The 17,493-nt window shown below is 51.1% G+C and overlaps 1 protein-coding gene across 1 annotated transcript; it reads left to right on the forward strand.

The window, feature by feature from the left end:
* Positions 1–736: 736 nt before the first annotated feature.
* On the forward strand, positions 737–16,931 carry LOC132210982 (T-box-containing protein TBX6L-like). Its single transcript, XM_059654842.1, has 6 exons — positions 737–872; positions 2,455–2,653; positions 4,651–4,918; positions 9,003–9,149; positions 15,244–15,314; positions 16,724–16,931. Exons 1-6 carry the CDS (start codon positions 737–739, stop codon positions 16,929–16,931), a joined length of 1,029 nt encoding a protein of 342 aa, XP_059510825.1.
* Positions 16,932–17,493: the final 562 nt, after the last annotated feature.

Consider the following 17,493-nt stretch of genomic DNA (forward strand, 5'->3'; position numbering starts at 1 on the left):
TACAGTGTCAGTGTTACAGTGTCAGTGTTATGGAGTGTCAGTGTTACAGTGTCAGTGTTACAGAGTGTCAGTGTTGCAATGTTTCAGTGTCAGTGCAATAGTGTCAGTGTCAAAGAGTTTAATTGTTACAGAGTGTCGGCATTAGTGTTGCAGAATATCAGTGTTACAGAGAGTCAGTGTCAGTGTTTCAGAGTGTCAGTGACAGTTTTACAGACGATCAGTATCAGTCTAACGGAGTGTCAGTGTCAGTGTAACACAGTGTCAGTGTTACAGAGTATCAGGTGCCTGTGTAATGTCTAAGAATCTGATCCTAGATGAGTGAAGTCATGAGCATTTTGCTGCTGGCCGGTGGGTCTGAGGGGCCCTGACAGGTTTGGGATATACAGGGTGTGAAGGAAAGCACTCAGCTGCTGTTACTTTTATGTGCCTGATTTTAGTCCATATTTGCTAACTGCTGGTTAGTGAAGATGGCGAAATGTTAATTGCAGTAATTTGTGTCACTTTAAGTCACTTTTCTAACACTGGGTAATCAATGTGGGAATGAATGAGGCTTTTAGTTTCTCCTGATTGTTCCCGAGGGCTGCGGAAGTGTTGGCAGAGTGGTCTCACTTTAGTGAGCTCTGTTCCCAGGTTGGCTGTACCATTTGAGAGGAGGGCATGTCTTCACTACATATAGACCGCCCCAGCTCCCTTGCTCACCGGCTTCCTGATGGAGCAGTGGTCCATCTTGGCGAAAATGTTCGAGGCAGACCTCTGCACCGGGAGCAGCAACAGCCGAGAATTCAGTCTGGGGTCACCAGTCACTAATCCCCTTCTCCACTACAACCCCCACAGTTACCCACAGGACCAGCAGGAGGCACTGCGGCTACGCGGTAAGCACCTGGACATCATGACAACAGATATTATGATGCCTGACCATGTTTCAATAGCGACTGTTCCTACAATCTGACCATTTCTGCACTGACTATAGGACAGGGATGTTGTCTGTGAGCATGTGAACTAAAATGAGCATTGGGTTATGAGCAATAGAACAGGAGTGCTGGGACCGTGAGTGAGTCTCGTGTCATGTAATGTAAGAAAGGATCATGTTTTTTCACAATTTGTTGAGCTTCTTGAGTGTTGTTGGGGCTGCCCCCATCCAGGCAAGTGGGGAGTATTCCATCACACTCCTAACTTGCGCCTTGTAGATGGTAGACAGGCTTTGCAGAGTCCTGAGGTGAGTTACTCCCCTCAGTATTCCTAGCTTCTGACTGCTCTTGTAGCCACTGTGTTTGTGGTGTCTCTAGTTGAGTTTCTGGTCAATGGTAACCCCCCCAGGATGTTGATAGTGAGGAATTCAGTGATGTTAACACCATTGAATGCCAAGGAGTGGTGGTTAGATTATCTCTTATACATGATGGTCATAGTCTGGCATTCTTTTGGCGTAAATGTAACTTGCCACCCCTTAGCCCACGCCTGGATATTGTCCAGATCTTGTTGCATTTGAACACGGGCTACTTCAGTATCTGAAGAGTTGCGAGTGGTGCTGAACGTTGTGTAGTCATTGGTAAACATCCCCACTTCTGACCTTATGATGGAGGGAAGGTCATTGATGAAGCAACTGAAGATGGTTGGGTCTAGGACACTGCCCTGAGGAACTCCTGCAGAGATGTCCTGAAGCTGAGATGATTGACGTCCAACAACCATGACCATCTTCCGACGTGTCAGATATGACTCCAACCACCGGAGCGTTTGCCCCCGATACCCATTGACTCCAGTTATGCTAGGGCTCCTTGATGCCACACTCGATCGAATGCAGCCCTGATGTCAGGGGAAGCCCATCTGAGGGCTCAATGAGGGAGAATTTGGGGATGATGCTGTAGTACAGTGTGGAGACCGATCAATGTGGAGGGCTGTGTTAGGAATGATTGACAGACCCTACACTGTTAGGCCGTAAGCAGGAAATTGGAGCATTCTGAAGAGCATCCCACCCAGTCCCACCTCCTACCCCTATCCCTGTAATCCTGCTTTGCCCTTGGCTAACCCACCATCATAGACAATTCCCCACGGCCAATCCACCCTAACCTGCACGTCTCTGGACCGTGGGAGGAAACCCACGCAGACACGGGGAGAATGTGCAAACTCCACACAGACAGTTGCCGAGAATGGAATCGAATCCTGGTCCCTGGCACTGTGAGGCAGCAGAGCTAACCACTGAGCCTCACAGCTGAAGGTCTGAAGAAGGGTCCTCACATAGGCTGCGAGACCTGCCGAGCTTTCCCGGCAATTTCTGGTTTTGTTTCTGATTTCTAGCGTCAGCAGTTCTTTCGGTTGAAGATCAGATGCAGGAAGTGTTGTGGAGTTTAATACAACTGCTGGATTTCTGAGTGTGTCGAGGTGGTAGCGATTAATGCCCAGCTCTCAATCGCTCTCTCTCTCTCTCTCTCTCTCTCTATCTCTCTCTATTTCTGACAGATTATGAGCTCCCTCCTCCATGTCACTATGATCACACTTACCACACCTTTGATGGTACGCTCGTCCACACAACCCCACCTCCCCAGAAGCTCAGGACCCCCAGCTCCAGCAGCAGAGTACAGTTACTCCTGGAGAACAGGTCCCTATGGCAGCAGTTTCACCATCTGGGAAACGAGATGATCATTACTAAGTCTGGAAGGTAAGGGGCCTGCTCTCTGTTCTTTGCCCATCATACACTCGTCTGGGAACTGCTGATGGCAATTCGCCGAGCAATTCCCCAAAACACCCAGGGTGCTGTTATTCAAAGCTCACATTATCACAGAGGAGGGGGCTTTGGTGTGTGACAACCTAGATCCTGGACGGAGTTATAGAGATATACAGCATGGAATCAGACCCTTCGGCCCAACTCTCCCATGCTGACGAGATTTACTGAAATAGTCCTATTTGCCAGCATTTGGCCCATTTCCTTCGAAACCCTTCTTGTCCATGTACCCATCTAATTCCTGTTAAATGTTGTAACTGTACCAGTCTCCACCACTTCCTCAGGCAGCCCCTTCCGTACACGCACCACCCCCTGTGTGAGAAAGCTGGCCCTCAGCTCCTGAACTGTTGAATTGAATTTCACATTTTTGTGTATTCACTCATGAGATTTCTTGCCCGTCCCTCGTTGCCCCCTCGAGGAGGTGACGGTGAGCTGCTATCTCGAGCTGCTGCAGTCCACGTGCCAGGCTCGCTCAGTTTGTGACTGTACTGTCAAACCTTTCTCATTGTTTCTGCTTACACTCACCTCACAGTTTACCATTTCGTACTGTCACGCCAACAACCGTTGATCAACACAGTCAGAACTGAGAGAAAGACGATCTTGCATTTGCATAGCACCTTTCCTGACCTGCAGGGTGTCTGAGCTGATGACGTCCCTGCGAAGGGCAGTTGTAGGAAACGCAGCCGCCCATTTGGGCACAGCAAGATCCCGCAGTAGAACAGGATAATGATCCTCATTGGTTACATCAATCTCGCTGTTAGCATTCCTCACGGCTTTCGGATAGCTCTAGAGTCAGAGAAGCTGCAGCACAGGAAACGGCCATTCAGACAGTCCAGTCTGCTCAGCCTCTGAGAGAGGGCGGTCATGTTTACATCCATGGCCCCAGTGTTTGTCCATGACCCTCTAAGTGTCTCATCCTGAAGTATCTATCCAACTCCTGCTCCGAAGAGGAAGGGTCACTGGTCCCGAAATGTTAACTCTGGTTTTCCCTTCACAGATGCTGCCGGACCTGCTGAGCTTTTCCAGCAACTTCTGTCCCTGTTCCTGAGACTGTTTGTTTTGTACTATTCAGCTACCTCCGACATTTCAAGGGAAACATTCCTGATCCAAAGCTGAGTGAAATAATTCTGTCCGGCTTCTAACCTTTCACATGACTGGGACTCAATGAGTTTGAGTTATTGACACACTCACCAGTGAGAACAGACTCTCTGTTCTATCGGAACTACTCATCCTGAATACCTAGACTTGGTCACCTTTTAACTTTTGCTATTACAGGGAGTCTGGAGCAGAGTTTTAATGTTTCCTGTCTGTCCTCATAATTAATGTCCATCATTCCTGATAACTTTCCAGTAAATTCCCTCTACACACACGCTACAATCTTTACTTCTGTCCTGAAGCTTGGTGTGTATGTGTGAGAGTGTGTGTGCGCCCGCGTGCAAGTGTGTGTGTGTGTGTGAGAGAGAGAGAATGTGTGTGAGTGTGTGTGTGCATGCACGTGAGTGTGTGTGTGTGTGAGAGAGAGAGTGTGTGTGAGAGTGTGTGTCTGAGTGAGAATGAGTGACAGTGTGAGTGTGAATGCGGGTGTATGTGTGAGAGAGTATCTGTGTGAGAGAGTGAGTGTGAGTATGAGTGTGTGACTGTGAATGTGAGTGAGTGCATGAGTGTGAGCGAGCTGATTCAGGCCCCGAGCAGAGGGACCCTGTGCTGACCAGGGATGTAGAGTCTCAGTGTGCTTGTTGCTGACTCTCTGTGGGTTTCAGGGTGAGCTCGCTGAAGCTGATGTGCATTGTAATGAGAGTTGAGGCAGGCCAGAGATGGGAGCTCCCGGTATCCTGAGAAACTGAGAGGAATCAGCAGTGAGAACATTTGGGAGCTGTGTACTGCCTGTGTGCTGGCCGTGCTAACTGAGTGTGCTGTGGGTCTCTCTGTTACAGGCGGACATTCCCTCAGTGCTCTGTCAGTGTGACAGGCCTGGATCCCCATGCCCAGTACATGATGCTGATGGATGTGGTTCCAGTTGACAACATCCGGTACAAATGGCAGGCCAAGAGCTGGGAGGCTGGAGGGAAAGCAGAACCCCATCTCCCGCAACGTTTCTACATCCACCCAGATTCCCCGAGCCTGGGATCGTCCTGGATGAGCAAAATCATCTCCTTCCACAAGCTCAAGCTGACCAACAACCCCATTGACCAACAGGGACACGTATGTACATCTCCTAGATGCCAGCTCAGCTGAGGGAGATCCTGTTTCAGACAACGTTCAGCAGCCTGCACCCCTCACCACCGCTTCCCACCGCGCCCCCCCCCCCACCCCCCCCCGACCCCAGCAAGAACATCTCGCTCACACTGAGGCTTCCTCTCAGCCAGAGAGATTCCCTCAACTTGAGACTCTGCCTCAGCAAAAGGCTGACCCTCAGTGAGATGCTGTCCCTCAGTGAGATGCTGTCCCTCAGTGAGATGCTCTCCCTCAGTGAGATGCTGCTCCTCAGTGAGATACTCTCCCTCAGTGAGATGCTGTCCCTCAGCGAGAGACTCTCCCTCAGTGAGATGCTGTCCCTCAGTGAGATGCTGCTCCTCAGTGAGATACTCTCCCTCAGTGAGATGCTGTCCCTTGGTGAGATGCTGTCCCTCGGTGAGATGCTCTCCCTTGGTGAGATGCTCTCTCTCGGTGAGATGCTGTCTCTCGGTGAGATGCTGTCCCTTGGTGAGAATCTGTCTCTCGGTGAGATGCTCTCCCTCAGTGAGATGCTATCCCTCGGTGAGATGCTTTCTCTCGGTGAGATGCTATCTCTCGGTGAGATGCTCTCCCTCAGTGAGATGCTGTCCCTTGGTGAGATGCTATCCCTCGGTGAGATGCTCTTCCTCAGTGAGATGCTGTCCCTTGGTGAGATGCTGTCCCTCGGTGAGATGCTGTCCCTCGGTGAGATGCTGTCCCTCAGTGAGAGACTCTCCATCAGTAAGATACTCTCCCTCAGTGAGAGACTCTCCCTCAGTGAGATGCTGTCCCTCAGTGAGAGACTCTCCCTCAGTGAGATGCTGTCCCTTGGTGAGATGCTCTCCCTCAGTGAGATGCTGCTCCTCAGTGAGATGCTCTCCCTTGGTGAGATGCTGTCCCTCGGTGAGATGCTGTCTCTCGGTGAGATGCTATCCCTCGGTGAGATGCTGTCTCTCGGTGAGATGCTCTCCCTCGGTGAGATGCTCTCCCTTGGTGAGATGCTGTCTCTCGGTGAGATGCTGTCCCTCGGTGAGATGCTGTCTCTTGGTGAGATACTGATACCTGGACCAGGAGACTTGTAAAGAGTTATTATTTTCTGGATAGTGGGTGTTGCTGACAAAGCCCTCACATGTTTCTTTGTAATCCATGACCTGGGTTATTAATAATTCATTTAGCTTGTGAAAGCGGGTTCTCATTAACCAGCATTGACATGAGCGCTGATGGGTAACTGTGGAGGAGAGGCCTCGGGGGAGACGGGTTGTATTTGCTACTTGTTCTGGTAGAGCTCATTTAGGAGTTGCTTTAGGGAGCAGGAACAGTCAGGATTAGCGAACGAGCTCAGACAGCCCTCGTGGGAATGGGCCAATCATGTCCATCACATTGATCACATGCCCTCTCAATGCCAGCCTCATCTTCAGCTGATTGGTCACTTGACCTGCCCAATCAGTGAGTCAACAGTGTCAATAGTGGATGCTTTGTCCAGCATGGACACAGTGGGCCGAATGGCCTAGGTAGATCTCCATGTAGATCTCTGTGATTGTGCCTCTCTAATCCCTGATTGGGTGATTGTTTGGCACTTGGTCAAGTCTCTGTCGCTGTCTCCTCTGGAATATCTGATTGGTTGTTTGAATTTCCTCTTTGTGATGTTCTTAAGGAAATGGATCTCCAATCCCCAACGGCTTCCGGAGATCCGGCAGCTTGTACGGGCTGGGAATTAGCTGCTCCCTTCCAATGGACCGTCTCCTGTTTGCACTTTGGCATCTCACAGTAGCTCCTTTCAGTCTCCCACGGAGTCTACAGCCAAGGGCTCAACAGCCCTCTCTGGTGAAGGAAGCCAGACACCGCTGAGATAACAGGGACATGGTCAGGGACAGGGTCAGGGTTAGGGTCAGTGTTAGGGTCAGAGTTAGGGACAGGGACAGGGTAAGGGTCGATGTTAGGGTTGGGGTTAGGGTTAGGGATGGGGTCAGGGTCGGGGTCAGGGTTGGAGTCAGGGTTGGGGTTAGGGTTGGGGTTAGGGTCGGGATCAGGGACAGGGTCAGGGTCGGGATCAGGGTTGGGGTTCGGGTCAGGATCAGGGTTGGGATTAAGGTTAGGGTCGGAATCAGGGACAGGGTCAGGGTTGGGGTTAGGGTCGAGATCAGGGTCAGGGTCAGGGTCGGTGTCAGGGTTGGGATCAGGGACGGGGTCAGGGTCGGGATCAGGTTTGGGAATTGGGTCGGGATGAGGGACAGAGTCAGGGTTGGGGTCAGGGTCGGGATCAGGGACAGGGTTGGGGTCAGGGTCGGGGTCAGCGACAGGGTCAGGGACAGGGTCGGGGTCGGGGTCAGGGTCGGGGTCCGGGTCGGAATCAGGGTCAGGTCAGGGACAGGGTCAGGGTCGGGGTCAGGGTCAAGGTTAGGGTTAGGGACAGGGTCAGGGCCGGTGTCAGGGTCAGGGTTAGGGTTAGGGATGGGGTCAGGGTTGGGTTAAGGGTCGGGGTCAGGGTCGGGATCAGGGTCAGGTCAGGACGGGGTCAGGGTCAGGGTTAGGTTTAGGGACAGGGTCAGGGTTGGGGTCAGGGTCAGGATCAGGGACAGGGTCGGGGTCAGGTTCGGGATCAGGGACAGGGTCAGGGACAGGGTCGGGGTCAGGGTCGGGATCAGGGTCAGGGACGGGTTCAGGGTCGGGGTCAGGGTTTGGGTTAGGGACAGGGTCAGGGTCAGGATCAGGGTTGGGAATTGGGTCGGGATGAGGTTTGGGGTTAGGGTCGGGATCAGGGGCAGAGTCAGGGTCGGGACAGGGTTGGGGACAAGGTTGGGGTCAGGGTTGGGGTCAGGGTCGTGGTCAGGGACAGGGTCAGGATCGGGGTCAGGGTCGGGATCAGGGATGGGATCCGGGTCAGGGTCGGGGTCAGGATCGGGATCAGGGTCAGGTCAGGGACGGGGTCAGGGTCGAGGTCAGGGTCAGGGTTAGGTTTAGGGAGAGGGTCAGGGTTGGGGTCAGGGTCGGGATCAGGGACAGTGTCGGGGTCAGGGTCGGGGTCAGGGACAGGGTCAGGGACAGGGTCGGGGTCAGGGTCAGGGTCGGGATCAGGGTCAGAGACGGGTTCAGGGTCGGGGTCAGGGTCAGGGTTTGGGTTAGGGATGGGGTCATGGTCGGGAACAGGGTCGGGTTCAGGGACGGGATCAGGGACAGGGTCAAGGTCGGGGTCAGGGTCGGGATCAGGGTTGGGAATTGGGTTGGGATGAGTGTTGGGGTTGGGTCGGGATCAGGGACAGGGTCAGGGTCGGGGTCAGGAACAGGGTCGGGGACAGGTTCGGGGTCAGGGTTGGGGTCAGGGTTGGGGTCAGGGTCAGGGTCAGGATCAGGGACAGGGTCAGGGTCGGGGTCAGGGTCGGGATCAGGGTTGGGAATTGGTCAGGATGTGGGTTGGGGTTAGGGTCGGGGCCAGGTTTGGGGTCAGGTTCGAGGTCAGGGACAGGGTCGGAGTCACGGTCGGGGTCAGGGACTGGGTTGGGGTCAGGGTCAGAATCAGGGTCGGGATCAGGGACGGGGTCAGGGACGGGGTCAGGGTCAGGGTCGGAATCAGGGTCGGGGTCAGGGACGGGGTCAGGATCAGGGTTACGGCTAGGGACGGGGTCAGGGTCAGGGTCGGGGTTAGGGTTAGGGATGGGATCAGGGTTGGGTTAAGGGTCGGGGTCAGGATCGGGATCAGGGTCAGGATCAGGGACAGGGTTAGGGACAGGGTCGGGGTCAGGGACAGGTTCGGAGTTAGGGTCAGGGTCGGGGTCAGGGCTAGGGACAGGGTCAGGATCAGGGTTGGGGTCAGGGTTAGGAAGAGCTAAAGAAACATTGCAGCCACAGCCCAGTGTTACCCTGATTGGCTGCACAGCTTTGTGCACTCGAGCCTCCGAGAGGACAGGCAGAGTGAGGGGCTGGGAAGACTATAATGAAGGAAGGGGCTGGCTTAGGCAGTGGACGGAGTGACCTGTGTCACACCCTCTTACTGCCCAATGCATAGCGCAGTTGGCTTTTGTAGATTCTACTTGCTGTGATTATCCAAACCTGAGGGGACTATGTGCTCTTTCAGATCATCCTCCATTCGATGCACAGGTACCAGCCCCGTTTCCATGTTGTACAGGCCAACCAGCTGTACAGTCTGCGCTGGAACTGCATTGCCACCTTTGTGTTTCCTGAGATGGTCTTCACTGCAGTAACAGCCTACCAGAACTCCCAGGTAACCAGTCCATACCTCACCACCTCAGCACCCTGTCCCTACAGGCACCGAGCACAGGCAACCCTCACTTAGAGCCCGAGAGAGACACATTCCCGTTTTCCCATTTTCAGCCCCTCTGCCCACCATTCCTTGCATTTTTACCATGCTATCAGCTTCATTCTGAGTGTGACAGGGTGGGAGGAGTGCAGGCAGGGAGTGGATCAGTGTTGGAATGAGGGTCCTGGGGAGGTTGGCACCATAACAGGTGAATGGGTGCTACAATGAGGCTGTGTTCATTGCAGCACTATACCCAGGGGAGGGAGCTAGTAGGGCCTCAATGCCTCAGGATGCACTCACACTGGGGTACAGTCATACTGGTAGCACTGTCACACTGAGGCACAGTCACACTGTTAATACAGTCTCACTTGTGACTTGTAATACAATCACACTGGGTTCAGTCACACTGGTAATACAGTCACACTGGAGTTCATTCACACTGGGGTTCAGTCACACTGGGGTTCATTCACACTGGGGTTCAGTCACACTGGAGTTCAGTCACACTGGGGTTCATTCACACTGGTGTTCATTCACACTGGAGTTCATTCACGCTGGGGTTCAGTCACTCTGGAGTTCGTTCAAACTGGAGTTCAGTCACACTGGGGTTCATTCACACTGGGGTTCATTCACGTTGGGGTTCAGTCACACTGGCGTTCATTCACACTGGGGTTCATTCACACTGGGGTTCAGTCACACTGGAGTTCATTCACACTGGGGTTGATTCGCACTGGGGTTCAGTCACACTGGAATTCAGTCACGCTGCGGTTCATTCACACTGGAGTTCATTCACACTGGGGTTCATTCACACTGGGGTTCATTCACACTGGAGTTCATTCACACTGGAGTTCAGTCACACTGGGGTTCATTCACACTGGGGTTCATTCACACTGGCATTCAGTCACACTGGAGTTCAGTCACACTGGGGTTCAGTCACACTGGAGTTCATTCACACTGGAGTTCATTCACACTGGGGTTCAGTCACATTGGGGTTCATTCACACTGGAGTTCATTCACACTGGAGTTCAGTCACCCTGGGGTTCAGTCACACTGGGGTGCAGTCACACTGGGGTTCAGTCACACTGGGGTTCATTCATACTGGAGTTCATTCACACTGGGGTTCAGTCACACTGGGGTTCATTCATGCTGGGGTTCAGTCACACTGGGGTTCATTCACACTGGGGTTCATTCACACTGGCGTTCATTCACACTGGGGTTCATTCACACTGGGGTTCAGTCACACTGGAGTTCATTCAGACTGGGGTTCATTCACACTGCGGTTCATTCACACTGGGGTTCAGTCACACTGGAGTTCATTCACACTGGGGTTCATTCACACTGGGGTTCATTTACACTGGAGTTCATTCACACTGGGGTTCAGTCACACTGGGGTTCATTCACACTGGAGTTCAGTCAAACTGGGGTTCAGTCACACTGGAGTTCGTTCACACTGGGGTTCATTCACACTGGAGTTCAGTCACACTGGGGTTCAGTCACACTGGAGTTCATTCACACTGGGGTTCAGTCACACTGGGGTTCATTCACGCTGGGGTTCATTCACGCTGGGGTTCAGTCACACTGGGGTTCATTCACACTGGGGTTCATTCACACTGGGGTTCAGTCACACTGGAGTTCATTCAGACTGGGGTTCATTCACACTGCGGTCCATTCACACTGGGGTTCAGTCACACTGGAGTTCATTCGCACTGGGGTTCATTCACACTGGGGTTCATTTACACTGGAGTTCATTCACACTGGGGTTCAGTCACGCTGGGGTTCATTCACACTGGAGTTCAGTCACACTGGGGTTCAGTCACACTGGAGTTCGTTCACACTGGGGTTCGTTCACACTGGAGTTCAGTCACACTGGGGTTCAGTCACACTGGAGTTCATTCACACTGGGGTTCAGTCACACTGGGGTTCAGTCACACTGGGGTTCATTCACGCTGGGGTTCAGTCACACTGGGGTTCATTCACACTGGCGTTCATTCACACTGGGGTTCAGTCACACTGGAGTTCATTCAGACTGGGGTTCATTCACACTGCGGTTCATTCACACTGGGGTTCAGTCACACTGGAGTTCAGTCACACTGGGGTTCATTCACACTGGGGTTCATTTACACTGGAGTTCATTCACACTGGGGTTCATTCACACTGGGGTTCATTCACACTGGGGTTCAGTCACACTGGGGCTCAGTCACACTGGAGTTCGTTCACACTGGGGTTCATTCACACTGGGGTTCATTCACACTGGAGTTCATTCACACTGGAGTTCATTCACACTGGAGTTCAGTCACACTGGGGTTCATTCACACTGGGGTTCATTCACACTGGGGTTCAGCCACACTGGAGTTCATTCACACTGGAGTTCAGTCACACTGGGGTTCATTCACACTGGGGTTCAGCCACACTGGAGTTCATTCACACTGGGGTTCATTCACACTGGGGTTCAGTCACATTGGGGTTCATTCACACTGGCGTTCATTCACACTGGGGTTCATTCACACTGGGGTTCAGTCACACTGGAGTTCATTCAGACTGGGGTTCATTCACACTGCGGTTCATTCACACTGGGTTTCAGTCACACTGGAGTTCAGTCACACTGGGGTTCATTCACACTGGGGTTCATTTACACTGGAGTTCATTCACACTGGGGTTCAGTCACACTGGGGTTCATTCACACTGGAGTTCAGTCACACTGGGGTTCAGTCACACTGGAGTTTGTTCACACTGGGGTTCAGTCACACTGGGGTTCATTCACACTGGAGTTCATTCACACTGGAGTTCATTCACACTGGGGTTCATTCACACTGGGGTTCAGTCACACTGGGGTTCATTCACACTGGAGTTCATTCACACTGGAGTTCATTCACACTGGGGTTCATTCACACTGGGGTGCAGTCAGGCGGATGATAACGAGTTAGAGGGGATACAGTTCCTTTGGAGATACGGTCAGACTGGGATATACTATAACCTAATCAAGGTCCAATACCAATTTAAGACAGTTTTGCTTCTTTTGAATTTTACAGCTTATGTAATAAGTCCACATGTCTTCTAACTGTGTTACTAGTCCGGAATGCTTTTTTAATTTGGGAACCCATTGGGTCAAACTCTCTGTTCCCGGTTCATTCTTATTTACTGAGGCTTGAGTGGGCGTTATTTTCCTGCGAAACGGGACCATTGCATGTGTCCATGTTCATGTTTAATTGGCACTAACCTGTGCTGTGTCCCAATTTTCGAATATCTTCCTGTGTTTTATTGCATTCCTCCTCAGCATTAGATTTATTCTGTGAGTTGAAATTAGAACATAGAACATAGAACATAGAACAGTACAGCACAGAACAGGCCCTTCAGCCCACAATGTTGTGCCGACTATTGATCCTCATGTATGCACCCTCAAATTTCTGTGACCATATACATGTCCAGCAGTCTCTTAAATGACCCCAATGACCTTGCTTCCACAACTGCTGCTGGCAACGCATTCCATGCTCTCACAACTCTCTGCGTAAAGAACCTGCCTCTGACATCCCCTCTATACTTTCCACCAACCAGCTTAAAACTATGACCCCTCATGCTAGCCATTTCTGCCCTGGGAAATAGTCTCTGGCTATCAACTCTATCTATGCCTCTCATTATCTTGTATACCTCAATTAGGTCCCCTCTCCTCCTCCTTTTCTCCAATGAAAAGAGACCGAGCTCAGTCAACCTCTCTTCATAAGATAAGCCCTCCAGTCCAGGCAGCATCCTGGTAAACCTCCTCTGAACCCTCTCCAAAGCATCCACATCTTTCCTATAATAGGGCGCCCAGAACTGGACGCAGTATTCCAAGTGCGGTCTAACCAAAGTTTTATAGAGCTGCAACAAGATCTCACGACTCTTAAACTCAATCCCCCTGTTAATGAAAGCCAAAACACCATATGCTTTCTTAACAACCCTGTCCACTTGGGTGGCCATTTTAAGGGATCTATGTATCTGCACACCAAGATCCCTCTGTTCCTCCACACTGCCAAGAATCCTATCCTTAATCCTGTACTCAGCTTTCAAATTCGACCTTCCAAAATGCATCACCTCGCATTTATCCAGGTTGAACTCCATCTGCCTCCTCTCAGCCCATCTCTGCATCCTGTCAATGTCCCGCTGCAGCCTACAACAGCCCTCTACACTGTCAACGACACCTCCGACCTTTGTGTTGTCTGCAAACTTGCTGACCCATCCTTCAATTCCCTCGTCCAAGTCATTAATAAAAATTACAAACAGTAGAGGCCCAAGGACAGAGCCCTGTGGAACTCCACTCACCACTGACTTCCAGGCAGAATATTTTCCTTCTACTACCACTCGCTGTCTTCTGTTGGCAAGCCAATTCTGTATCCAAGCAGCTAAGTTCTCCTGTATCCCATTCCTCCTGACCTTCTGAATGAGCCTACCATGGGGAACCTTATCAAATGCCTTACTGAAGTCCATATACACCACATCCACAGCTCGACCCTCATCAACTTTTCTAGTCACATCCTCAAAAAACTCGATAAGGTTTGTAAGGCATGACCTACCCCTCACAAAGCCGTGTTGACTGTATTTGATCAAGCCATGCTCTTCCAGATGGTCATAAATCTTATCCCTCAGAATCCTTTCTAACACCTTGCAGACGACAGACGTGAGACTTACTGGTCTGTAATTGCCGGGGATTTCCCTATTTCCTTTCTTGAAGAGAGGAATTACATTTGCCTCTCTCCAGTCCTCAGGTACGACTCCGGTGGAGAGCAAGGATGCAAAGATCTTCGCAAGTGGCGAAGCAATTGCATTTCTCGCTTCCCAAAGCAGCCGAGGACAAATCTGATCCAGGCCTGGCGACTTGTCAATCTTAATGTTTGACAAAATTTTCAGCACATCAGCTTCGTCTATCTCTATCCATTCCAGCATGCACACCTGCTCTTCAAAGGTTTCATTCACTACGAAGTTCGTTTCTTTCGTAAAGACAGAAGCAAAAAAACTCATTTAGGGCTTCCCCTACCTCCTCAGGCTCCACACACAAGTTCCCTATGCTATCCCTGATCGGCCCTACTCTTTCTTTGATCATTCTCTTATTCCTCACGTAAGTGTAAAATGCCTTTGTGTTTTCCCGGATTCCTTCTGCCAAGCCTTTCTCGTGCCCCCTCCTGGCTCTCCTCAGACCATTTTTGAGCTCCTTCCTTGCCTGCATGTAATCCTCTCTAGCTGAACTTGACCCTAGCTTCCTCCACCTTATGTAAGCCACCTTCTTCCTTTTCACTAGAAGCTCCACCGCTCTCGTCATCCAAGGTTCCTTAATCTTACCCCTTCTTGCCTGTCTCAGAGGGACATATTTACTCATCACTCCCAACAACTGTTCCTTAAACCGTCTCCACATGTCTATAGTTCCCTTACCATGGAACAACTGCTCCCAGTCCATGCTTCCTAACTCATGTCTAATCGCGTCATAGTTTCCTCTTCCCCAATTAAATATCCTCCCATTTTGCCTAATCCTCTCCTTCTCCATAGCTATGTAGAATGTGAGGCAGTTATGGTCACTATCACCAAAATGCTCTCCCACCACAAGATCTGATACCTGCCCCGGCTCATTTCCGAGCACCAAGTCTAGAATGGCCTCTCCCCTCGTCGGCCTGTCAACGTAGCTATAGATTTATGGACTTACTTGTTCCGAAATCCAAATCATTAGTGTAAGTATGTATCCTTGTTAATTCACTCCTCATTGAGGAACACAGCTTTATCCTTAGTTTCTGCTTCTGCCAAATTCCCACCAAATCACACATTTGTGTTCTCGCTCTGCATGTACCAAACTTCCCTGTGAGTCCAATCTATGGCAGATTGTCAAAGGTGCTTCAAAAAATCTAAATGTATGACATCTGCCAGGTTTCCCTTGTCCACCCCCTTGGTGAACAGCCTCACATTAAACATCACGGCCTATAGCTGGGTTTTGTTGGGGTTTTATAAACTGGGTGAGTAGTCAACACAGTTTCTGTTCATCAGTGGTGTTTTGGGGAGTTACTAATTCTGATTAAACTGAATCCTATCCCTGTATTTTCAGATTACCCAGTTGAAGATTGATAATAATCCCTTTGCAAAGGGATTCCGTGTTAATGGAATGAACAGTAAAAGGTACGTCAGGAAGTGTGTGACAGATAAACACTCCCACTTATGTCCCGCTCCTGGTCCTGCTCCAAATCCCAATTCCATTCCTGATCTGGTCCCTACACTGCTCCTGGTCCTATTCCTGGTTCTGATCCAGACCCTACTCCTTATCCTGATCCCGCACCCACTCCTAATCCTGATCCTGCTCCTGATCCTGATTCTGTGCCCACTCCTGATCCTGATCCTGCTCCTGATTCTGTGCCCACTCCTGATCCTGATCCTGCTCCTGATTCTGTACCCACTCCTGATCCTGATCCTGCTCCTAATCCTGATCCTGATCCTGTACCTACTCCTAATCCTGCTCCTGCTCCTGCTCCTAATCATGATTCTGTACTCACTCCTGATCCTGATCCCGCTCCTAATCCTGATCCCATCCCACTCCTGATTCTGATTCTGTACCCATTCCTGATCCTGATCCTGACCCTGATCCTATACCCACTCTTGATCCTGATCCTGATCCCTACCCACCCCTGATCCTGATCCTGCTCCTAATCCTGATCCCATCCCACTCCCAATCCTGATTCTGTACCCATTCCTGATCCTGATCCTGACCCTGATCCTATACCCACTCTTGATCCTGATCCTGATCCCTACCCACCCCTGATCCTGATCCTGCTCCTAATCCTGATCCCATCCCACTCCTGATCCTGATTCTGTACCCATTCCTGATCCTGATCCTGACCCTGATCCTATACCCACTCCTGATCCTGATCCTGCTCCTAATCCCGTACCCACTCTTGATCCTGATCCTGATCCCTACCCACCCCTGATCCTGATCCTGCTCCTAATCCTGATCCCTACCCACACCTAATCCTGATCCTGCTCCTAATCCTGATCACGTACCCACTCCTGATCCTGATTCTGTACCCACTCCTGATCCTGATCCCATACCCACTCCTAATCCTGATCCTGCTCCTAATCCTGATCCTGTACCCACTCCTGATCCTGATCCTGCTCCTAATCCTGATCCTGTACCCACTCCTGATCCTGATCCTGCTCCTAATCCTGATCCTGTACCCACTCCTGATCCTGATCCTGATCCTGTTTCCTGTTCTGCCCCAGAAGGAACAATGTGGAAAGCGAGTGCTTTTCCAGTTGAATAGACAAACTGAAGGAGTTTCATTTTGACAGGAATTGTCAAATCCGGGTCAAAATCCTGGAATTTTCTCCTTCGGAGCATCGTGGGTCAACCCACAGCAGGAGGACTGCCGCGGTTCAAGAAGGCAGCTCACCCCCACCTTCTCAAGGGGCAACTAGGGACGGGGTGATTAATGCTGTTCCAGCCTGAGTTGCTCGTGTCCCACAAGTGAATGAACAAGAGGAGCATCCTTTACTCAGAGGTCCTGTCCTAAGTGTGGATCTTCCTGTGCTTTCAGGGTGCGAGAGGCGAGGACCCTGCAGAGCCGCAGAAGTCCAGCTGTAGTGGAGGAGAGGAGCTGTGACTGTAATACAGGTAAAACTGTCACTACAGTGTGGGGTCGGGATTGGTGGGTGTGGGGCTACAGGGAGAAAGCTGAGCGAAGTGATTCAGGGCCATGTCAGAATCACACCGTCCCTGAGATGCTCAACAAGGGGAGGCAATGACCTGGTGGTATTATTGCTGGGCTGTTAACCCAGAGACCTAGATAATGTCCTGGGGACCTGGTTTTGAACCCCGCGGAATTTGAACTGAATAAAATATCTGGAATTAAGAATCTAATGGTGACCATGAACCCAATGGCAATTGTCAGAAAAACCCATCTGGTTCACTAATGCCATTGAGGGAAGGAAACTGCCATCCTTACCTGGTCTGGCCTACACGTGACTCCAGACCCATAGCAATGTGGTTGACTCTTATCTGCCCTCTGGGCAATTAGGGATGGGCAATAAATGCTGCCTGGCCAGCAATGGCCTCATCCTGGTAATGAATAAAGAAAACAGATATTTGTGAATCCTTCTCACAACAACACCCCAGGGGCATAGTACCATTGTGGTAAATATATGGTCAACGGGCCAGTGGGCAGGAATTTGACGGGTACATTATAATGTGGGAAAATGTGAGACTGGTATGGTGGCTGATGTGGTGCCATTATTTAAGAAGGGTGCTGGGGAAAAGCCAGGGAGCTATAGAGCGGTGCGCCTGACATCAGTAATGGGTTGGCTGTTG

This window comes from Stegostoma tigrinum, chromosome 26, assembly GCF_030684315.1.
Source record: "Stegostoma tigrinum isolate sSteTig4 chromosome 26, sSteTig4.hap1, whole genome shotgun sequence".
Classification (NCBI taxonomy): Eukaryota; Metazoa; Chordata; class Chondrichthyes; order Orectolobiformes; family Stegostomatidae; genus Stegostoma; species Stegostoma tigrinum.

Coding starts and splice junctions, on each gene's coding strand:
- LOC132210982 (XM_059654842.1), top strand. CDS start 737: ATGTTCGAGGCAGACCTCTGCACCGGGAGCAGCAACAGCCGAGAATTC. Junction 4,919..9,002: donor CCATTGACCAACAGGGACAC/GTATGTACATCT, acceptor GTGCTCTTTCAG/ATCATCCTCCATTCGATGCA. Junction 9,150..15,243: donor CAGCCTACCAGAACTCCCAG/GTAACCAGTCCA, acceptor CTGTATTTTCAG/ATTACCCAGTTGAAGATTGA.